Here is a 25184-nt window from a genome sequence, read left to right as displayed (position 1 = left end):
TCGGCACTAGGACCTTAGACAGAATAACAACGTCGAAAAGCTTCGAAAACTAGGCATTAGGACGGCGGACAGGGTGACTAGGCCATGGAAAACTTTGGGGGTTTGGGCAAAAACGGGTTAGGGAAGGTGGATCTGGGGGACCCAGACTTTAGACAGAGGGGCGAAGCTCGAAGGGTCGAAATCGGACTGGGGCAAGACCCCAAAACTAGGAAAAAGAGGAAAAAAGGAAAACTGGAGCTCTGGGGGTACCCCCTCTCCTCAACTTGGAACTTGTTGAAATGAGAGGTAAGGGGGGTATTTATAGGAAAAAATCTCGTCTGGCAGCGCCGCGGTGAAATTTGTGGTGCTGCCGGGCAAAAAAAATCACTTTTTGGGATCCCCGTTACCCCGTCGCTCGGGGCGCGATGTCGTCGCACGGCGCCGTAGGGTGGATTCCTGGCGGGGTGATGTGCTGTCGTGCAGTGCCGCAACTACGCACAGCACTGCCAGGCCGTGGCTTCGAGGTCTTTTGTGCGGGGCCGCACCGAGGATACAAGGGGCCGTGGGTGCCTTCAAGGTGGAACAAGGGTGTCTGGGTTACTCTGAAGAAGAATGGGTTTAAAGGGCATTGTCAGTCTTTCATGTCCGATTGTCGTCATCACTGGGAGGGATGACGAAATTCAGCGTCTACACTTCTTGATCTGCTTCCATCACTTGGCCCTCCTCTTCTCCTGTATGCTTCGGTGTCTCTCTCCAAATCTCAGCATGCTCAATGATACAAACGGTTGGAAGCTGAGCAAGTTGGATTTTATTGGAGCCTTGGTGTATACCCTTTTGGTGCAGATGATGGACGATGAAGACTCAAAGGCTTGCTCTTCAGCAACAAGATCTACGAGCCACTCCCTTCATTCGTCTAAAAGTTTTGATGCATCAGCGCCTAGACTGTGGACAACCCACGACAAGGAAGCCTGCGATTTGGTCTGGAGCGGCATCTCCAACGTTGGCTCTGGTAGGCTCTTCGACCTACGCGACAAGGAGAAGGTGTCGTTGTTGGTGTTGGCTTTGGGGCAGGACCAGTTCTGCACAACTGAGAGTGTGGCCATGACCCTAAGGGCTCCATCGTGCTAGTGCTGATGAGTGATGGGCCTGCTCTGTGTTTGATTAGAGTCTTTTGCCATCGTCGGCCGGAATTTCCTCTTGTTGTACTCCAAGGTTATGTTGTAATGTCCGGAATCTATGTGGGAGACTTTTCTGTTTTCTTTTTTTATGTGTTTGCAGGTGAAGCCGATCCGGGTGCTTGTGGCACCGAGTTTATCATCGGTTGTGATGCTCCAATCACCATCCAATCTTCACCAACCCTCTCCGGTCGCCGGATGATGCTCCACTCGCCGAGTAGGCTGTGGCTGCGTGTCAGCACGCATGGGCAATATGGCATTGGATTGTTTGGCAGATATGGGGCCCCTTCTATTGGCACGTATGTGCATGTGCTCAACTTTAGCAGTGGCTACTGCTTGTTACCTAGGGAAGTGGTTGTGACTCAATCCCTAGTTTGGATGATCCAGTCAATAGCATGTGCGACAGGGTCAATTTCCATTCCTTGTACGTGGATACAGCATACAAAGCAGAAATTGTCTCACACAAATCGGCTCTTTATTTAATATGGATCAAAAATTGTATCACACACTCTCTACACCGCCAATGCTTCAGCTCTTTATTTAATATGGAGCAGAAATTGTCTCACACACATTCTCTCTGTCTCACACATATACTCTCTCTCTCTCTCTCATGGTGGCTACCAATGTAGTTGGGCGCTGGCCTAAATACAAGGGAGAGGTCGTTGGTTTGACTCTCCTCCCATTGAATGTTAGACATCCTTATTCCCCTCCCCCACCCACTCCATCCCTGTCCCCCGGCTGCCCTCTTGCTTGTCACCCCTTTGGGCTTTCAATAGGACCCCCAAAAAAAAAAATTTACACTCCCTTATCCAACAGTCTATGGGCTTTCAATAGGACCCCAAAAAAAAAAAATTCACACTCCCTTATCCAACAACTCAAGCAATGTAAGTGCATTCTGCACAAGGTTTTAGGAAATTGATAAATATCGATCGATCCTAATCAGTATCTACAGTGACCAATAATGATATTTGATGAATATTTTTTTTTGGAATAAAAAAATATTATAGGAATTTGAGGTTTTTTCTTTTGTTGATAAAAAATAAATGTTTTGATTCAATATCGAATCGATACAGCCAATCCATACTAGTATTCGCATCGGTTTCACCGACGATCGATACCGATATACCATGAACCAAAAATCTGTTTCTGATTTAGTTTTTTTTTTTTCTCCTATCAAAAGATCTATAACTTAGGCAATGCTTGGTATGCATTCTGGGTCAAATTTGCAATTCTCGATTGATAAAAATAGTTATTTTTAATGCCAGTGGAATGCGTTAAATCAAGCCTTTTAACCTATCTCATACTAGACTAGCCCAATCTAGCGCCCATACACTAGAGTGGGCCCCATTAAGCACATAACAGAACACCACACTTTCACAGCCGTCGTCCTCGATGGCTCTCACTCTAGGCAACTTTCACTCTAGCAGTAGGTAGCCCTTTCTTGACGGCTTTCACTCTACTCCAGGTAGCTCTCTCCTAGGTAGCCCTTTCCGTGACTCGAACCCATGACATAGTGCATAACGCTGATACCAAATGTTAGGTACTTGACCGATACGCCAAAAGCTCCAGAACTGATTGAATGCGTTAAATCAAGCCTTTTATTGCTCGAGAATGTGAAATTGATCTAGAATGCATTCCCAGAATACATACCAAACACAACCTAAAGTATTTTTTAATCATATCAAGATCTTGCCTTATATGTTAATATGGATACTCAGCCCACCCAATCATTAAAATCTCTCATATTTCTGCAATGGATTGATTGATGGATCTTATTTTTACAGGTCATTCTTTGTTTCTACACAACCAATAGAGAAACAAGAACATTATCACATAATTTTTTTTAAAAAAAGGGAAGTAGTTTTCTATACTACACCAGCACTCCCATGTGTCTATCTCTCTCCTCCTGAAACAAGAGGGCAAAGATGTCTTTGCACATGGGAAAGAGAAAGATAGACTCATAGGAGTGCTGGCATAGGCCACACTCCTAGACAGAGATCTTTTTCTCTTAAAAAGCGAAAAAAATAGACACACAAGATGACTCATTGCCAACCGTTTAAGCCCAAGCCCAGAAGCATTCAATGCAGCATAACAAGAGTCGGTCTGCATTTACCCCCCAAACTAACTACTGCCTTCAGCCCTTACCTCTTTCTCTCCCTCTCAACTGTCTTCCCCAACTTTACATTACTAATTCCATCTCTTCTCATTTCTCATCTAAGGATAACTTTGAAAAAAATCTTTCTTCATCTAAATATCATTTTCTGAATCAAAAAGTGGCAAAACAAGAAAGAACCCATCATGTTCTCCTCCTTCAATACTTCATGACTTCTTGCTCACAGCTCTGAGGCTGCGTAACTGAGTCTCCTTGGTTGTTAGCCATTACTTAAAGCCTTGTGCCCCTTTCGACTCTCCCAGGTTGCCCCAAACTGGAGGCTCTGCAGCTACTCTTTTAAGTTTTAACCAACCTCTCTTTCTCCCTATCTCTGTGTGTGTCTGAGGTGAAGATGAACTTCCAAGGTCCAGTTTCAGGGGATGCCAAAGAAGAGAAAAGGAAGGATTCAGAAGGTGAAGAAGAAGAAGAAGAAGAACAGAAGGAGCAGAAGAGTCATAAAGTCCCATTCCTGAAACTCTTTGCCTTTGCAGACTTTTGGGATTACATCTTAATGTTTTTAGGTTCCATTGGTGCTTGTGTTCATGGCACTTCTGTTCCTGTTTTCTTTATTTTCTTTGGTAAACTAATAAACATCATAGGAATTGCTTACCTCTTCCCAGCTTCTGTTTCACATAAAGTCGCCAAGGTATGATGATTCGTAATTAATTATCTAGATTTAATTAAGTTTAATTTGATTGGTAACTAATAAGTTTTATTTTTTATTTATTTTTTTATTTTTTTCCTTTTGGGGATTCAGTACTCGTTGGATTTCGTTTATCTGAGCATTGCTGTGATGTTCTCTTCATGGGTTGGTGTGTATAATTATGGGTTTATAAGTATCATTTAATTATGTAATTAAGGTTGTAATTTTGAATTTTGACTAATTAAGTAAGGTGGTGGGTGTTTTTGGAAAATTACAGAGGTGGGATGTTGGATGCATACCGGAGAACGGCAAGCGGCGAAGATGAGATTAGCATATTTGAAAGCAATGTTGAATCAAGATATCAGCCTTTTCGACACCGACGCGTCTACCGGAGAAGTGATCTCTGCAATCACAAGTGATATAATTGTGGTTCAAGATGCCATCTCTGAGAAGGTATGTAACAATATATGTGTTACCAAATTTCAATTACACCCTAACGAAAATTAGTGTTTTGATTTTAGGAAATAAAAAATAGAAGCTACCCGGTTGCCTTGTGTGGCTCCCACGCCTAGGCACACAAGGCGTTTTGATCACCTGGGATTTTCGACTCTGCATCCCAGGCGGTGCCTGCACTTTGGACGACCGGGTATTGTTCTACAATCACCACACCATCTTAGGATTCAAAAGCCCTTATTGGGTTTTAGTATATTTTTCAAAATACCCCTTACTTGCATATGAAGCCCTGCGGTGAATAAATTTGCATTCATCGTGTGGCTGAAGGAAAACTATCTATTTTACTTTATTTTTTTGTCTTTATAGTGGAGCTGGTGTGGGTAAGGTTTGGATGATCAGATCATGCTTAGCTTTAGGATTTGTTTGGGATAAAAATCAGTTTTTTTCCTTAAACAAGTTTTTTTTTTTGGGGGGGGGGGGAGGGGGGCGGGGTTTAGAAACCGTGGTGTTATTATTTGGAAATTTTATCAGATTATGGCAAAATTGGGTTTCAGTTTTTCAAATAACCCAGTGAAACTTGTCTTTTGCCTTATTACCCATATGAAAGATCTCTGCCTATTAGGATAACATGGCCTTGGTATTAGTATTAATACGGATTAGCCATATTAGGCGGGGTCTGACCGTTTTGCTTCTCAAAATACCAAATACCTTAGTTTTTTGGACCATTTTATCTTCTCTTGTACCGATACAATTGCTGTGATATTAATATTAGGCATCGGTGATGGTTTAACGTATCAATCGATATGATACCGACGATATCTTGAACTGTGAATACCATTCTACTAAAACTGCAATTACTATAAATCTCAAAAACACTTGGGCCATGTTTATTTAGAGGGGAAGGTGGGGTGGAATTGTTAGGTAGATAGAACCCACATGTTCGGTGGGATTTTGTTAGGGTGGAAATATTGAGATATAGTTATTTTTCTCATAAATAGTAAACAAAATCCCTCCAATTTGGTGGGACTTATGATAAACTAGGGGTGGGATTCTGAAGTGCCACATGAGCATTATCCCACTTCAATTCTCCCACCCCATTTGCCCTCTAAACAAACGGGGCCTACACTTTAGATAAGTATAAAAGAAAATTAAATAAATAAAAAAAAATTTCCTTCTCCCACGTGAAAGAAATCTACGATAACTGTATGAAGACAGTTGTACCCATGGTTTGAGGAAGCGGTACCGGATCAGCGAGATTGATCGATTCGTACCAATATGGATGGAGACTGATACCGATTTTTTGATCAATCTGAATTGGTCTATCAATACAAAAGATAGGTAAAAATGTAAAAATAAATCTATTTTTTTTTTAAAGAAAATAGAAATAAATTTGTCCGATCTAAATTGATATGGACCGATCAATATCAATCGAAATCAATACATATACCGATACTGATACCAATACCAATATCAATTACTAAAACCCTTGTTGTGCCCCTAGGAGTTTAATCCAACAATATTGAAGGTAGGGAATCCCAGTGAAAGGAAACTCGGTCAAGATAGTAATCAGGCCAAATATTCTCTGTATTGGGGGGTGCAAGTTGCGTTCAACCACATGAGGTGGGCGAAACAACCGCCCTCCCCCCTAATGGCAGACCCATGTGTCTGAGCCAGATTACACTGCGGTAATAAATCGATCCGTCTATGTTTATTTTGGACAAGAATGCAAAAGACAAATTTTCTTAATTTCAGTGGGTGGGGGACGGTTGAAATGTTGTGGCCTTTCCAAAAGATAAGGCTCATTTAATGAAGTTCTGAACCAATAAAGGAATTTGAACGGATATGGTCTCGCTGGCAAAGATTGGCCGTAAAACCCGTTACGTACCAGCTCAGCTCGACTGTACCATGAAAGAAAGAAAGAAAGAATTAATTGTCAATCTATCAATTCTCGTTCAAATTACAGCTACACAAACTGGAAAGTTACTGTCTCTGTATCCAAACATCCTGCTTATTACCCTTTTGTTTTTACTTAATAAGGTCAGTGTTGTGAAATTCAAAATTGGCCACCACTTGGTTTTGTGATGTGCCATCATCTTATTGGTCAAGTCTAAATGTCACGATTGGTAAATGATAACATGTAGATTATCCCACAAGTGTTAATCGGTAATCTGTTACTTTGGGATATTGGGCTGCTAAGATTTGTAACTGTAGGCCTTTGGGCTTACTTACTTCGATTGTCAAGCCCATCGGTATATTTGACATTTGAATTGAGTGGTCCAGTATGATAGTCTAACCACAGATGGGACATGGTAGTATGGGATTTTCTAGGTGCCAAAAAATGGTTTTGTACATAGGAGGGCAGGAGGTAATTTCATATGAGAGGAGAGAGAGAGAGAGAGAGAAAGAGGATGCTAGTATATCTTCTCTCCCAAGGGCTTAGAGAATCTTTTCTCATAATAAGGAAAAGGGAAAAAGAAGGTTACCAACAGCGTAGCACCTTCACCCGAACACAAGAAGGCGAAATGACCGCCTCACTCCCATGAAATGAAAAACCTCACCCTTGTTGGATGCCCACACGGATTTTCATTGAACCCCACACTGGTGTAGGGGCCACATAGCCTGGCAACGATCCCCTCCCTAAGGAAAATTATTAGATGACCCAAAAATGAGTTTCAGATTAACAACTTGCCCATCCAATATTTCCTTTGACAAAAGGGAAAATATTCTCTAGGCCAACCGTAGTCCGTAGAGGGTACACAAATACCCTTTCTCTCTCTCTCTCTCTCTCTCTCTGTCTCTCTCTTCTCCTTGCATGAAATGGAAATGACCTTTCTAACCGCTTTCATCTTGTCGCTCCTCATTGGTGTGTTCCCTATGTCACTTGCTTAGAGAACCATCTCCCTTAATTAAATTACCCAAGTTAAAAGTGTGTATTACTAAAATACGCTAAATAGTATCTATGCTACAATAGTCCTTCATGCCTAGACCATTTTCATAAAAATATCTAAAATATGTTACCTGTGCTATAGGTCTCTCTAGGGGTGAAACAGGACTGGGTTTTGTAAAATCCTAGTCCAACCTTGAGTCCTCTTAGCTCAACCCAAGTCCAACCTGGTCCTAAGTCGAGTTGAGATATCTCAGCCCAGGCCCAACCTTGTCGGGCTCAACCCAGCCCAGCCCGGCCCTGATTAACCATGCATGATCGGGCTGGGTTGGCCCTGATTGACCTTTGTTTTTTGGTAGGGCTTGGTTGGCCCTGATTGACCAGTCTCATGTGATTGGGTCCACACACGCAAAGGTAGCTTAGTATTCAAAAAAATTAAAAAAGATGGTAGCTTCAGTGATTCTAAGTTGGAGAAATGATATTGGCAGGTTGGGAATTTCATGCACTACATAAGCCGTTTTATGACCGGATTTGCAATTGGGTTCTCTCAAGTTTGGCAGATCAGTCTTGTAACCCTTTCTATAGTTCCTCTGATTGCCATTGCTGGTGGTGTCTATGCTTATATAGCAACAGGTCTTATTGCTAGAGTAAGGAAATCCTATGTGAAGGCTGGCGAAATTGCAGAAGAGGTTCGTTTGTTGCTTTCTTTGAAATCGGATTAAGCTTCAACCAAAACCCTCAACTTTTTAACATTATATTGCAAAAAATAAACTCATTGTCAAACTCACTGGGGTTGTATGATTTGCAGGCGATTGCGAATGTCCGAACAGTTCAAGCATTTGTTGGTGAAGAGAAGGTGATATTGTCGTACAAGAATGCTCTCAAGAAGACTTACGAGTATGGAAAGAAGGGAGGACTAGCTAAGGGTATGGGACTTGGTTCCATGCACTGTGTTCTCTTCTTATCCTGGGCACTGCTCATATGGTTCACTAGCATTGTTGTCCACAAGGGGATTGCAAATGGTGGACAGTCCTTCACCACCATGCTCAATGTTGTCATAGCCGGACTGTAAGCCTCCTCCTATATATATCTCTGCTAGTTTAAATCTATGGCATTTTAGTATTAATTACAATGTTCATTAATCAAAACTAGAAAGAGCTTTTAATTTTCAGTGTTTAATCAACATTTAAGGTCACTGTTCAAAACTATTACCTGTGTCTTGAATTCTTGTACCCGTTTTGAAGTTTGCCCTACTCCGACATTTTTGGTGGCAACCCAAAAGGGGAATTTTTTTGTGACGTCTATGATGGTAGAGGAGGGCTTGAGCCAATAGGGGAACGTTTATGTTGGGAATTCTCTTCACCAACAAATGCTTGAAAATTGTTTTATTGTCTTGTTGTATAAGCAAGAGAAAGAAGTGAGTTTTTGGGGATTTTCGTATTAGGGTTTTCTGTGGAGAGTTCTTGTTGCAACTTTTGATGTTTTTGAAAAAAAATTCCACTGTATTTTTCTTCCATTACATAGTTAATCATCTTCAATTTCGCCTGTGGTATAGCACACCAAATTGGTGTGTGAACCACGTTAAATCTTTGTGTCATTCTTGCGTGAATCTGTTTTGTTTCTTCGTGTTTCTTAGTGTTTGCATTTACAAAAACTATTAGCATATATACTCAACCCCAAGTTGCTCACATAAGAGAAGCCTTGATTCCTTCTCAGATCACTTGGACTGGCTGCGCCAAATCTTTCTACTTTCGCCCAAGCAAGAGCCGCTGCATACCCCATTTTTGGGATGATAGAGAGGAATACAGTGAGTAATGTTAGCTCCCAAGTAGTAGGCAGGAGACTCAAAAAAGTGGAGGGGCACATAGAATTTAAAGAAGTATGTTTCAGTTATCCATCTCGCCCTGATGTAGTGATCTTTGATAATCTCACTCTTGATATACCGTCGGCGAAAATCGTTGCACTTGTTGGAGGAAGTGGTTCAGGGAAGAGCACAGTAATCTCATTGATCGAGCGATTCTATGAGCCCCTCTCTGGACAGATACTATTAGATGGTAATGACATTAGAGATATTGAGCTCAAGTGGCTTAGGAGGCAAATTGGGTTAGTTAATCAGGAGCCAGCCCTCTTCGCCACAACAATTCGTGAGAACATCTTATATGGCAAAGATGATGCAACACTTGAAGAGATCACTCGCGCTGCAAAGCTCTCTGATGCCATTTCTTTCATCAGCAACCTTCCTGATAGATATGACACACAGGTATTCCCTCTGCTTCTCATTCTAATTGCCAATTTCATCACCATATATACTCAAATTTAGATTATGAATCACTGACTGGTATGATCACAGGTTGGTGAAAGAGGGGTACAATTATCTGGTGGACAGAAACAACGAATTGCAATATCTCGGGCGATTCTTAAGAATCCTTCAATACTTCTCCTCGATGAGGCAACAAGTGCACTTGATGCTGAGTCTGAGAAGAGTGTGCAGGAGGCACTTGATCATGTCATGGTGGGAAGAACAACTGTTGTGGTGGCTCATCGGCTCTCCACAGTTAGGAATGCAGATATGATTGCTGTCGTCCATGGTGGGAAGATTGTTGAAATTGGGAGTCATGATGGGCTGATTTCAAATCCAAATAGTGCCTATGCAGCACTTGTGCAGCTCCAAGAGACAGCTTCCTTGCAGCACCAAGGCCCTGTCATGGGACGACCTCTCAGGTACTATTAACCCATGGACACAAAATCTTTACACAGATTAAATGATCCTAACTATTAGCACCACCATTGTTACATTTTTCACAAGGTTTTAGAATCATACAGACATGGCAAATGACAAAACAGAGCTTTCTTCTTGTGGCAGTGTGAAGCTTTCACGAGAACTATCACGCACAACCTCAAGTTTTAGGACCAGTTTCCGATCTGATAAGGAATCATCATTTGGTCGTGGAGCTGACGATGAGTCTGAGACCATAAGTCTGAAAAGCATTTCATTTAAAAGGATATATTCCATGGTGGCTCCTGACTGGATCTATGGGGTGTTTGGCATCATTGGTGCAATAGTTGCAGGTGCCCAGATGCCACTGTTTGCTCTTGGGGTTACAGATGCTCTTGTTTCCTATTACATGGATTGGGATACCACACGCCAACAAATCAGGAAGGTTGCTTTTTTCTTCTGCGGGGGTGCTGTTCTGACCGTCATCTTTCACACCATCGAGCACCTTAGCTTTGGAATCATCGGAGAGCGACTAACTCTGCGGGTGCGAGAGAAGATGTTTGCAGGTACATCCATCATATCATATACCAGTCTTACATAAACTAAAGATCATAAAGATATAAATCCAATCTATTTTCAGAATTTCACAAACAGATGCCTCAGTAGAAAGATTAAGGGGTAGAAGAATGTAGTTATAAGACAGTAATTACCATTGATGGGTCTTTGTAACGTGCAAGGATGCCAATGGGAAAAAACAGGTATCATAACTGGACTAGTCAGACAATGGATTAAGCATTATTTGATCAGTTAGTTTCTTTAACTAAATTAGAATCACATCTTATGGGAGAGCCTATTTAGTTTCTTTTCTCCATGAGCCCCTGCACTTATTACCATATTTGAATTTAATCCAACCTTACTTTTTCTTTACTTGCAGCCATATTGAGAAATGAGATTGGATGGTTCGATGAAATGAGTAACACAAGTTCAATGCTCTCATCATGCCTAGAAGCCGATGCAACTCTACTACGAGGAATGGTGGTCGATCGTTCCACAATTCTCTTACAGAACATATTTCTGGTTATTACATCATTCATCATTGCCTTCTTCTTGAATTGGAGGATCACACTAGTCATCATTGCTACATATCCTCTGATTGTTAGCGGTCACATCAGCGAGGTTTCCCTCTTTTCGCCATTTTGTTTAGCTGCTGACCATGTGATGCATTGTTTAAGACTTCACATTAGATCTTGTCTAACTAGGAGAACCTAAATATATGTTGCAGAAACTCTTCATGCAAGGTTATGGTGGTGATCTGAACAAGGCTTATCTCAAAGCTAACATGCTTGCTGGTGAGGCAGTAAGCAACATCCGTACCATTGCCGCATTCTGTTCTGAAGATAAGGTAATTGATCTATATGCACATGAGCTAGAAGAGCCCTCCAAACACTCCTTCCGCCGAGGCCAGCTTGCCGGCATTGCATATGGTGTCTCCCAATTTTTCATCTTCTCATCCTATGGCCTAGCCTTGTGGTATGTGTTTTGGGCTTGTAGAACCTGTTAAAATGTTTGGTTACCAAATATCATAGCTTAAGTGCCTAATGCCATGAGCAAATTTGTGCAGGTATGGCTCTGTTTTGATGGGAAAAGGAGTCTGCAGCTTCAAATCAGTCATTAAATCATTCATGGTTTTAATAGTAACAGCATTGGCCATGGGAGAGACACTTGCATTGGCACCAGACCTTGTGAAAGGGACCCAGATGTTGGCTTCAGTTTTTGCTGTATTGGACAGGAAAACAGAGGTTGTAGGGGATGTTGGAGAGGAAGTGACAAGGGTGGAGGGGACAATTGAATTGAGGGGTGTTGAATTTAATTACCCTTCAAGGCCAGACATTGTCATCTTCAAAGATTTCAATCTCAAAGTAACAGCTGGGAAGAGCATGGCTTTAGTAGGGTCCAGTGGATCTGGTAAGAGCTCTGTTCTCTCACTTATACTGCGGTTCTACGATCCAACAGCAGGGAAAGTGATGGTTGATGGTAAGCATTTCCTACACACATTTCTAGAAATAAGTTTAAACTTTCATGCCTTCTCTAAACATAGAGGTTCCATGTAATCTTTGCAGGAAAGGACATTAAGAAACTAAAGCTCAAGTCCCTTCGAAAATACATTGGCCTTGTCCAACAAGAACCAGCACTGTTTGCCACAACAATTTATGAAAACATTCTTTATGGCAAAGATGGAGCATCTGAAGCAGAGGTAATTGAGGCTGCTAAGCTTGCTAATGCACACAACTTCATCAGTAGCCTTCCTGAGGGCTACTCAACCAAAGTAGGAGAGCGAGGGGTGCAACTATCAGGTGGACAGAAGCAACGGGTTGCCATTGCCAGAGCTGTTCTCAAGAACCCAGCAATCTTGCTTCTTGATGAGGCCACTAGTGCTCTCGATGTGGAATCTGAGCGTGTCGTTCAACAAGCCCTTGATAGGCTAATGAAGAATCGAACGACGGTAATGGTGGCACATAGGTTGTCTACCATCCAAAATGCTGATCGAATATCAGTTTTGCAAAATGGAAAGATTATAGAGCAAGGGAACCACTCTACTTTATCAGAGAACAAGGAAGGCGCTTATTATAAGCTAATCAACTTACAGCAACAGCAACAACGACAGTAAAATGAGTTAATGACCAAGAACACTGGTTGCATATTGTACCTATGTTCTTTTTTGAGTTATTGTTTTTCTTACCAAGAATAAGTTTACTTGATAGAAATGTCTTACAGATTAAATAATTACAGAATGAATGAAGAAGATTATCCATTAGAAAGACTGCTGTTCAGATCATTTGAGCATTTGATATAGATTCACCACTAATGAGTAAACCTTTGATGTGTAGACTACAAAAAAAAAATGATAACAAAAGAAGTAACAACACATTATGAAAAGTACTTGGAGAACACTTAAAAGATGGAAGATCTCGAGGTTATAATTACTAACATCTTAACGGCTTAAGTGTTAAAATGTAAAATATTGAAATTGTTATTGAGATTATATAGAGCTATAGTCACACATCAGTTTGTTTAGGTACTAGGTGCCTTCATATACTTGAGGAGCTCTAATGCCTTACGGTTTTGGGTTGGACCCTCTAACGTGGTATTAGAGCCCATGCTTCCTTTCTTCCCCTCATGTGTCTTTCCACTTGTACAGTGATATTTCATTCCACCCACATATGAGGGAGGTATATATTTGAAGTTATAGAACTATAACCTAAAGGTTTTGTGTTGGACCTTTCAACAATAATCAATTAGCATTGCAGTAGTAGTTAGAGAATAATGAATCTTAAATCAGGCCTTTTACTCCTGTTCTACATCAACCTGTTCTGTATTGAGGTCCATCCAATTGCCATAGGAGATTGATGCAAAGCCTCAATGCATTTCATCTACATTTTCTTTTTTCAGGGGGGGGGGGGGGGAGTGGGGGGTTATTATATAAATTTACATTACTCGTGTATCATAATTATAATACAATCACGTTTATATACTGAAAGGAAGCATAAGCTGGAACATTATGGTTCTACTTGTCTAGGAGACCAAAACAGAAAACAAACTTTCAGTTCTTGATAAGGGTCTTGAGATTGAGATTCACTAAGCCATATGTAGTGATTTAGTCCCAATGGTCCATTACAGTAATACATTGGTAGATCCATGTGAGCTCCCATTCTTTGGTAAAATTCCAGCCTAAAATAAAGGGTAATGCCAGAGGAGAATTATTGAGCACCCATTCTTTGGTAAAATTCTAGCCTAAAATATAGGGAAATGCCACAAAGGAGAATTATAGGAGTGGAAAAAAAATAAAATTGGCCTATGCAGGTCTCGAACCTGCGACCTTCGCGTTATTAGCACGACGCTCTAACCAACTGAGCTAATAGGCCATGCTTGTAAAATGTCCCAGTCATTATCCTTGTACATATGTATTTGTTTTTCTTTAATAAAACAAGGATGGTGATTGACTCATCTGACCATATCAAATTGTAACGAAAAAAAATTTAGGGGTATTTATGCTAATACATAATGGGAGAAAGCATTATAGTGAAATATAATGCCCCAACTTTGGATTAGGTGAGCCTATCTTTCCTGTAAAACTATGCACCAATTGGTAAAACATCATATTGTTCTTGGTTATAAACCAAACCAAACCAGATGGTCAGACTAGATTAGAACCATAGATATAGAGATCATGATCAGATTGGCGGCATCAACTGAGTTCACTTGGTAACAGTTTGGATTGATCCTGAGCTGACTCGTTGATCCCCTCAGAAATGAATTTGAGACAGGTCTCCCAAATACTGTTCTGCCCGAGTTTGAAGTCGTGGCCCAATTGGTTCGCATCCCCTTGGAACCATAGAAATGACTAGGGGTGCGATGATCATTTTATGCGACATTGTTTCAAGGTGCAAGGACGGCGGCGTGCCTAGCACAACCGGGTGGAGTTCTTTCTCTCTTTGTTTATTTATTTGTATCACAAGTAGGTAAAGAAAGAAATCATTGATTACATTCTTTTGGCTCATCATATATAATTTCTTAAAATCGAATAAACGTTGAACTAGATTTAATGGTCGATCCGGTTCAATTTTTTAACATTAGTCTTAAAAAATGGGAACCAAACCGGAAAACCTGCAACCTTCTAGGTGGCCCAGTCTAGTTTAGCACATTTTGACAGCCCAATTCGATCAGGTAATACTGACCCTCAAACCTTAACCAAATTCATGGATAGAACCCATCAGAAATTTTATGAAATTACTTTCTTTATTTTTGATGATCAATTTTAATTATCATCAAATCAGTTCTCTAGAAAAAAAAAAAAAATTAAATAGCCTCAAATCACAAACCTTTAAATTTAATTAAAATCCGTCACACTGAGCCATCCATCTGAGCCTTGCTTTGATGGAGCTGTATGTATTACTTATGGTTATTACAGACTTACCAAAGAATGTAATGAAATTATACTTTTGGCTATATGGCAGCAACTGAATTAATGATGAACTGCTCTCGCTAGGCTATCCAAATAGTAATCCCAAAATTATCGTTAAGTAGGGGTGCAAGTTTGGCCCCGTCGGCCTAAGCCTGCCCTGAGCCCAAACAGGGCTAGCGCTTGGGCTGAGATACCCTGGCAGTTTGGCACTGAGGGCGGGTCAGGGCCGGGCCAGGATTGAGGCTTTGGGCTAGGCGCAGCTTGGCCCAGCCCAGGCCGACTCTGTCTTCTTCTTCTTCTCCTTAGTCTGGCCCAGTCCCTGCATCTCTCTCCCCCCTTCCTTGAAAGAGTTGGACTATATCATATTTCATCCTCCAGCTGTGTCATGCATAATGCTGAAGGCTAAGAAGGACAAAGAACTATATCATGGGTGTCCACTGTCCATTGACTTTTAATTTCACTTTCAATTGTTCCTGTTGAATTCATATATGATATCTCAAAGCCTATGATGTTCTATACGTATTTCTAGTCCCAAAGATGGGAATGAGGTGCATAGATCTTTTCAGCAATGCTTGAGTACCAACTTTTTTTTCTATTTGCAATTGGTTAATCTTTTATTTTTAGCAAGTTCTAATCAATCAACCAATCTAGAGGCTTACCCAGTTCAAAAGGCCAAGATCAGCCACTCCTCATGCCTAAGGTTGTTCACTGGTAGGACCAATAAGGGTCAGCCCAACCCGACTCTATGGGACGGGTATGGCTGGGCCAGGCCTGGGCCTAACTAATGGGACTTAGAGTTGGATTGAGATTTTAACAAGTCTGGCCCAACCCGACTCTGTAGCAGCCCTAGTTGTAAAACCTAGGGCTGTCTGTTGGGCTGGTATAGTACAAGCTCAACCAGCCCAACCTGAAATTTAACCTGCCAAGTCCATATCTTTTTATAAAGCCCAACGTTTAACATGCTGAAGCTGGGCTGACAATAGTTGAACCCAGTACAGCCCATGCATGTTTGGCCATGAGTGGTTCCTTGGCTATTATAAGCAGGTCTATATGAATTACCCCTAAACAGAGTCTTAAAACAATAATGAATTTGTTTTGGTAAGTGAAGCTTGCTTACGACCCATTCATTCAATTGGTCCATTCCTTCCTTCTCATCATTTCGGCCCAGTGTTTCAAGTATTTGAGCCGAAAACTCGACAAATCGACAGTGACCCATCTCCTTGCATTGATGATTTTCCGTCAACTCTCATCAAAAGGGGTTTGAGGATGCAGCGCTCATTGGCCACACATCCTGTGGTGGAGCTAGAGTCGGAGCTGAAGCCAGAGTCAACATTGGAAAAGAGGATCGAAGAATCTCGAGGCCAAACCTAATTGCTGTTATTAAAGTAGACACCCATATGGCTTTGTCTACTGTTTCTATGACACTGGTGGTTTGTTCATCTCTTGAGGATATTTTCCATGTCTACTTTTGTCTTGTTAGCTGTGTTTACAGTTTGTTTCTCGAGAATCTATTGGCATTACCAATCCCCTAGTTTAAATGACATGTGAGATACTTTGGCCATATTCAATTACTTGGTCTTTGATATTTTGTAATCAAACCTTGGATTGATCATGTCAGTTATCTGAATAAAATTGTTTCTTATTCAGAAAAAGAAAAAATAAAAATAAAAATAAAAAAATCATTCAATTGGTCCCCTCCGGGCCATGAGATTTTATAGGTCTAAATAATCACATAATGGATGTCTTTTTTGGATGTTTCATTTGGTCACCTTTATTCCCCTCCCTTTCCATCAGCCACCAGGGAAAGAAACAATCCAATCTTCCTCAAGTTTACACTAATATACTTGATATAACAACTCAAAATATCCTATTAAACATGCTAAATAAATATCGTTGTACTGTCAATTATGGATTAATTTATCTAATTTCATAGGATCCAAGTTTGAATACTATGAATTAATATATAATACTTGAGAATGTTGGAAGTTGAAACCTCAATCAAATTAAGGAATGAATAATCAGTGAATATGCTTAGGATTTAATAACAATCATAAGTAAGAATTAAGATAGATATTTAAGGTCCTATGTATTTGGATTACGATCTTTTATTCTGTCACTTGGATTTGTGGGTTGATTCCAAAGGGATGTTAAGAGGTCATGGGCCTCGGTGGGTTCTTTTTCTGTAAAATTCTTAAAGGGTTTCGCTATAAATGTGTAGCGAAGGTCATTTCTTTGTAATACAATCTGAGAGAGGTGTGAGGCTGAGAAACTGTAACCCTATTCTCCATTGATAGTGAAATATATCTCATCTCACTTGGACGCAAGCAACCTTGTTAAACCATGTAAATCCTTGAACACAAGGGGGGTTCTTTTTCTGTAATTAAAATTCCTGTATAGGTTTTTGCTATAAATGTGTAGCGAAGGTCCGTTCTTTGTAATACAATCTGAGAGAGGTGTGAGGCCGAGCAACTGTAACCCTATTCTCCATTGATAGTGAAATATATCTCATCTCACTTGGACGCAAGCGATCTTGCTAGACCACGTAAATCCTTGAACACCGGGTGGTTCTTTTTCTATAATTAAAATTCCTATATAGGGTTTCGCAATAAATGTGTAGAGAAGGTCCTTTCTTTGTAAAACAATCTGTGAGAGGTGTGAGGCTGAGCAACTGTAAGTCTGCGACCCTATTCTCCATTAATAGTGCAATATATCTCATCTCACTTGAACACAAGCGATCTTACTAAACCACAAAAATCATTGAACACTGTATGATTGTTTATTTGCGATTTCCATTCTTTTATGCATCATTATAGGTTTTGTTTTCTACACTATGATACCACCAAAAACTAATTAATTTAGAGACTAATACTCCTAATTAAATTACATATCATGACATAAGTAATAGAGTGAAGTGGGATCTACATACCTATCAATCTATACACTGAAGGCTACATATACATATAAATTATAACAAATTTAATCCAATGGAACTGTAATTAATCATCTTCCATATGAAAAGAAGAATTCATAAAAATCATGAACACAACGAAAGACAAAATATTATAACCCAAAGACTTAATAATCACAAAAAGAAGAAGTTGGTATAAATTCTGGTGAATTGTTTGTCAAGAAATATCATTTGCTGTTAAGGTTCATGACGTAGAAGATGATTGGAGGTTGAGACTCAAGGAGTATTGAATAAACTCTTAAAGACAGGAGAAAAGTCCTGTAATAAAGATTATGAAACTAACACGTTTCCTGGATAAAGACACCATGGTTAGTAGCTTAACTACCACTAAGAGATTTACTAAGAAATGGCTTTAATTTGATGATGATCAGACAAGATCTCATTCTAAAGTTCATGTATATATGGCACATAAATTGACTGTCAAATGTAATTTAATTAATTTATGCAGGTGGTTAGCATTAATCCTTCAAATAATTCTCTCTCTTATTATTAAACTGAGAAAGACGGTTTTAGGTAAATTTTCGATCTTCAACAGGAAAAGGGAAGAAGAAATTCTTCTACCAGTCTAAGTTCGCATTTTAGGCAAACCTAGTCTGGGAAGAAACCCATAAAGCAACATTGAAAATTGTATTAGAGAATTCTATGTTTTTTTTTTGGTTTTACTATGGTTTGTCATTAAGAGACTTGCAGAGGTAAACAATGAGGTAAGGTAGGAAGAAAAGCCTTGCAAATCCTACCCTCTTTTTATCTCCTCCACTGACTATTAAATTTAGTGATGTCACTATATGTAACATGGTATATTAAACCTAGAGCTGACTATTGCTGGTCGGAACTAAGCAAGATATGACTTCCATACCCTCAGAAACCCCTAATTTTTAAAGATATTGTAATCATAATAATCTTGACCAAAATGATCTTTAGACATCAAAAAGTCTTTTCCTTTTCCCTTTTTCATAAATGTTATTTCATAGAATTCAAAGCACTTCATTGCAAGATTAGGAAAGAAGAAAGAAAAAGAAAAAGAGCGTACCTAGTGCACGAAGCTCCTGTCACTGCAGAGTCTGCAAAGGGTCATAAGAAGACGAAAGAAAGAAAGAAACCCATTTGGAGGCGTAAAATTCTCAATTATACAGAACCCCGATTGAATGGTTTTGCTTATGTACCGTAAAATTCTCAATTATACAGAAATATTAAGTACAAGAATGGAACTTGTTATGTGTGTCTTTAATTCTTGTACCCATTAAAAAAACTGACCCCCTCCGATAATTTTGGTGGCAACCCAAATGAGATTTTTTTTCTTTTCTGGAGGTTTATGATGGTACTGAAGGGTTGGGGCCGAAAGGATTGACTTGACTTGAAAGGAGGATTCATATGTTTTTTGTGTCTTATTGTAAAAGCAAGTGAAAACAAGTGAGATTTGTAGATTTTTGAGCTAGGGTTTTTTGGGGAGAGTCCTTGCAGCCGTTTTGGTGTTCTTGAGAGATCTCCACTGTAATCTTCTTTAATTTACATAGTGAATCATCTTCAGCTTCACCCGTGGACGTAACACATCATATTGGCGTGTGAATCACGTTAAATTTCTGTCATCTTTGTTTGTTTTATTTTGTTTATTCGTGTTTCTTGATGTTTGTTTTATAAAATTAATCTAAGAACTTAAATAATAATTATTTTAAAAAAAGGGCAATGTTTTCTACCGGGGAGCAAATGGGGGCATAGACTCCACCCAGACACATGGAGCAGGACGAACGTGTTATTTTGATCATCCAGGGGGTAGGCCAGTCATTTTACCCAACCCCATATGTCTCGGTGCAGTACAGAGAACATTTTCCCCAAGCAAATATGAAATTGATGAGAACTTGGATAAAGAATGGATTTTGAATTTCAGAATTTATTGAGGATACTTCGCTTATTAAGGAAATCTAAGGCATGGGATGGTGGGTTTGTTTAGGTAATAACATGAGAAGCCAAAGGGTGTTTTACAAAGAGTGAACATATTCATTCTAATTTATAAGGCATAGGCAATGACACGATGACAACTCCAAGGATTTTGGTTGACAACTTCCAATATCATATCTTTTCCACTGTCAATATCATCTGGAGTTTATCCTTCTACTTTGGCTGCTTAACAATTATTTATCTTCCACCATATTTCTTTATTATTATTATTTTTTGGGAAAAGAAATGCTAATCGGTGCTGTGTGTGGACGTGTACCAGTATCCAAATACATTTCAGCACAAAAAAACCCATTATTCATCTAGATTTTTCTATCTTTTCAGGGGGTGTGATGTCTTTTCACGTCAGATTTCATCTGAGCACAGGTACACGCCCACACACAGAGCACCAGTTAACATTTACTTTATATATCTATCCATTCCATATGTATAATTGCATACGTGCATAGTTGCAAACCATGCATTTCCATTGCTTATTGCCTATTTCTTTATTATTTAATGAATCTGAAAAGGGATGCTGGTTTCATAAAATATGATGATAAGTAGTTGTTTGGTAGAGCTGACCTGTGCAGTTAAGAGCAGTTGAAGACCACTTTACTTTAAGAAACTCTCAATAATAGAAGGCAAACCCATGAATTATATAATAAAAGATCTCCTTCAAACCCATGATTTAAAAACAAACCAGAAGGGTGAGAGGGGTTGGGTTTGGATATCAATTAATTTGAGTAAGAAACCCATGAATTATATAATAAAAGATCTCCTTCAAACACAAATCGTGAACTGTAATGGCTTTCAAAGTTTAAAAATTTACTCTAATAGTTGTATCATCATCATCATCTTCATCATCATGTCTTATATATGGAAACTATCTATCTTGGTTCACATCCTAATGTTGTCAATTATTAGAACATGTCAAAAAAGGTAACAAATAGATAAAAATTGGTTTGGGGTTTGGCATACCAGTACCTATTTGTTAATAACGAAATTTTAATACTTAATCATGCATGGTCTTGCAATGGGATTCGAGCTAGATTCATGTACTCGGAAAATTATCCTTTGAGGTTTCTTGTCTGGTACAGTTCCCTAGTGCCTCTAATAAAATGGGGATGGACCCCACCATGGCAGTGTGTTCGAGTAGGGGATAAGGTGGTCATTACCACCCCTATGAGAGAAACCGTACAAATTATACCAGATAGGGAATTTGAGAGGATAAATATCTGTCTAGTCTATGTAGAAGTTTATTGATGCATGTCATGCTGAGGCTAGGCCAGTATGGCATTTCAATGCAAGTCTGAATTTTGATATTTGCTAAGTTAAATTGAATTTAGCAATACTAGATAATTGCACGTAAACAAAATAGAGTATGGTAGGAGAGGATCCGTATATATATAGGGTTCATATGGCTGAATCAAAGTAGTTGGGGTACGATTCATTTAGTGAATTAAGGTCTTTGTTGCTATTTTTGACTACAAGAAATACGCTCGAAAAAGGCACTTCAATGGTACTTTTTTAGATGCGGTAAATTTTTACCGCCACTAAATTGTCACCTGATAAGTATAAAATCATCCACTAATGAGTAGGCGACATATGGCAGAGGAGATTGAACTAGTTCACAGATCAGGGGAAAGCCACCTTGATTTACTGTGATCCTAGACTGGGTTATCCACAAGTCAAAGATGTTGGTCAGACAATGGTCCAGGGAACAAACCATGGTTCCCTAGGGAAACCAATATACAGCAAAATTAGGGTTTTGCACGCCCTGGGTTATCCCATGGTATCCCATGGGTGCCTCATTAAATTTTAGGGTTTTCCATGGTCGCCCATGGGAACCCTGGTGCATCCCTATTAGGGTTTCTCCTTCCCTATTGCGTCCCATAAGATTAATTATCACAATGGGGACGGAGAAGCTCATCTCTAGTCCATCACATGGCAAGAGGGATCCATCCCATGCTCGAATGCGCAACGGAATTAAATCGATTCGAGTTTCTTTCGCATCCCATGAATATTAATAATCAATAAACTGAAGGAATTAATAAAGAACTGCTAACCTGGTGAGCCTCAAGTGTTGCTCCTCCAATAGACAGTGGTTCTTCCTCCAGTGAGCGCTCCAAGCAAACAGATCTGAACCTCCAATGGTGCTACCAAGGTTCTACACACCAATCCCAGATGCCCTCCAACTCCTCAGCACAGATCTAGGGTTTCGCAAACCCTAACTCTCAAACACAGGTGAGAGAAGCAAGAAGAAGAAGAGAGATCACAAGAGGGAGAGAGAGAAACCAAAAACGTAGGAGAGAGAGTGTCTGCTCCAAAAACGTGGAGAGCTTCCCTCTTCTGCGTTTTATGGTCCCCTATTTATAATAATAGGGTTTAATTAAATCCTAGATAGATTTAATAGAGCCCTAGTGAGAGTTTGACTCTCTCTCTCTCAGTCTGGCAGTTCTGTTTAAACTCAAAGTGCTACACAGGTGAAGAAGCAGAATCTAATAGGGAAAGTATTAATTAGATTTTTTATTTAATTATTAATGAATAATTACAATTAGCACCAAATCCATTAATTAAATAAAGAGCCAATTAAATTAGCAAATTCCAAATAACTCCCTATAAGATAACAATTTATCATATACAACCCCCCCACTAATCAACACCATCATTATGGAATCTAGGGCATGTACACATGTACTGCCAAACCCCAATCCATAGTACATGTCCATATAAGAGCGTCTGTGCATCTGATCGGGTCCCGCAAAACTCGATAAAACACTTTATTTGAAATAACTATAAATAATGTATCATTTTATGTAAAATAAATTTTGTAAAACCATTTCCAAAACGGTACTGGATCCAGATTCTGATCCGACCATGCACAGACAGTCTCTATCTTGGTGTTCCCCAATCGGGCAATGGTAACCGTGTTGGATAACTTCTTCACTCACAAAAGTATTCACGCATTCCCAGAACACCAGCTTTGACTCGCTTGAGTCCCAGTCATTGATTAACTAAAGAATGCAATCACACTTTGTAGTGACAGGGTTCCCTCAGGTACAGGGTATCGGTGACACATGTCTATCCCTTCCTACATCTGGCAGTAATACATGAGGGAATCGACAAAGTAGATTCTTCACCAATGCACACATTAAACATGTGAGCACTCGCATTCGTACCCTGACATCACATGTCTAGGCATACCCAATGCGACGACCATATGATAAGGGTGCCCAGCCTAAACCCTAGTCGCGACTACCATTTTAAGTATAACTTACGGACACATAATGCTCAAAAAGTTCATATCGCATGTGACAATATTAAACTAAAATGTATAAATGTTCAATACAAAGGTGAATCGGGTTGAACCGGACCGAACCGGGTTTGATAGACACATACTTGTCCAACAATCTCCCACTTGTACATCAAAGCCAATTCCCCATACATTTTAAACCCATGCCCTCCATGTGTTTCTCAAACACACTTGGTGACAAACCCTTTGTCATGGCATCTAACACATTTTCAGTTGTGTCCACTTTGGAGATACTCACGTCACCCTGCTGGATATTCTCTCTGATGAGGTGATACTTCCGCTGCACGTGCTTGTTCCTCTGATGAGCCCTAGGCTCCTTAGCTTGTACAATGGCCCATCTGTTGTCACACAACAGGGGAATAGGGCCCTTGACAAGATTAGGGACTACCTCCAAATCTGATAGGAATTTCCTCAGCCAAACACCTTCTTTTGCTGCATCACAAGCTGCAAGGTATTCTGCTTCGGTAGTAGAATCGGCTGTAGACTTTTGTTTCACACTCCGCCATACAATGGCACCTCCACCCATTAGATATACCATCCCTAACGTGGATTTTCTGTCATCCTTTTCAGTTTAGAAATCCGAATCTATGTATCCCAATACTGACAACTGATCAGATCCAAAAACCAAGAAATATTCCTTAGTCCTTCTCAGGTACTTGAAGATATTCTTGACAGCACTCCAATGCTCGCGTCCAGGGTTAGATTGATAACGACTTATCATACCTATTGTATAGCAAATGCTCGGCCTCATCCACAACATAGCGTACATAAGACTCCCTACTGCTGAGGCATAGGGAATCCTCTTCATCTCTTCAATGTCTGTCTGAGACTGAGGACATTGAGATCTGGAAAGACTGACTCCATGTCTGAAGGGAACACTTCCCCTCTTGGAGTTCTCCATACTAAATCTGGCTAGGACTTTGTCTATATAGGTAGCCTGTGACAAGCCTAGCATCCTTTTCTGGCGATCTCTTACGAGTTTGATCCCAAGGATATAGCTAGCGTCATCAAGGTCTTTCATCAAAAACGTTGTGGATAACCACCGTTTTATTGATGAAAGAAAACCTACATCGTTACCAATCAGCAATATGTCATCTACGTATAAAATAAGAAAACATACTACCCTCCCACTGATCTTCTTGTAAACGCATGGTTCATCCATGTTTTGATCAAAACCAAACGATTTGATTGATTGATCAAACCTGATGTTCCAGCTCCTGGAAGCCTGCTTCAGCCCATAAATGGACCTTTGCAATTTGAACACCTTTCTTTCTTCCTCCAAGGAAGAGAACCCCTCTGGCTGTTCCATGTAGATTTCCTCTTGAAGGAACCCATTTAGAAATGCAGTCTGCACATCCATCTGCCAAATCTCATAATCAAAGTGTGCTGCGATAGCCAATAAAATCCTGATGGATTTCATCATCGCTACTGGTGAAAAGGTTTCCTCATAGTCTATACCCTCTTTCTGGGTATAGCCCTTTGCCACCAGTCTCGCTTTGAATCTTTTGACCTTTCCATCTACGTCCTTCTTCCTCTTAAAGATCCATTTGCATCCAATTGGCTTGACGCCAAGTGGTGGATCGACTAGAGTCCAGACCTTGTTGGAATGCATTGAATCGATTTCAGAGCGCATTGCCTCCAACCACCTAGTGGCATCAACATCCTTTAGAGCCTCAAAGTATGTCATCGGATCATCATCCGATTCAACCGATACCATGTGAAACTCTTCCACAGTTTTCTCTTCGGTTAGAAGAGTTAGCCTGGTGGGTGGTCTAATAGTCCTCCCACTGTGTCGAGGTTCCTCAAGTGTTGGTATTTCAGCGGGTATGTCAGTTGGTCTCACTTTTGGAAGTGACATTTCTGAGCCATCTGATAGCTCTTTTATGACTACTGGTTCGGACCTCTGGGTCATCATTTCTTCCTCAAAAAATGTGACATGTTTACTTACAATGACCTTTTGATCAATTGGGTCATAGAAATAATAGCCTATCGTGCCTTTGGGG

At 40.0% G+C, this 25184-nt stretch overlaps 1 protein-coding gene and 1 non-coding gene across 2 annotated transcripts; one reads left to right on the top strand and one right to left on the bottom strand.

Annotated features, from left to right (window-relative positions):
• Positions 1 to 3615: 3615 nt before the first annotated feature.
• Positions 3616 to 12709, top strand: LOC122664729 (ABC transporter B family member 2-like). Its single transcript, XM_043860689.1, has 12 exons — positions 3616 to 3952; positions 4064 to 4118; positions 4227 to 4402; positions 7775 to 7975; positions 8095 to 8354; positions 9003 to 9546; positions 9637 to 10007; positions 10150 to 10568; positions 10937 to 11178; positions 11285 to 11532; positions 11624 to 12036; positions 12123 to 12709. The coding sequence occupies exons 1-12, from the start codon at positions 3659 to 3661 to the stop codon at positions 12668 to 12670; spliced, it is 3771 nt and encodes a 1256-aa protein (XP_043716624.1). The 5' UTR covers positions 3616 to 3658; the 3' UTR covers positions 12671 to 12709.
• A 1142-nt stretch (positions 12710 to 13851) lies between these two features.
• Positions 13852 to 13925, bottom strand: TRNAI-AAU. Its single transcript has one exon. It is a non-coding gene; the product is annotated as a tRNA-Ile (tRNA).
• Positions 13926 to 25184: the final 11259 nt, after the last annotated feature.

This window comes from Telopea speciosissima, chromosome 6 (genome assembly GCF_018873765.1).
Source record: "Telopea speciosissima isolate NSW1024214 ecotype Mountain lineage chromosome 6, Tspe_v1, whole genome shotgun sequence".
Lineage (NCBI taxonomy): Eukaryota > Viridiplantae > Streptophyta > Magnoliopsida > Proteales > Proteaceae > Telopea > Telopea speciosissima.
This window is presented reverse-complemented; position numbering and strand designations above follow the sequence as displayed.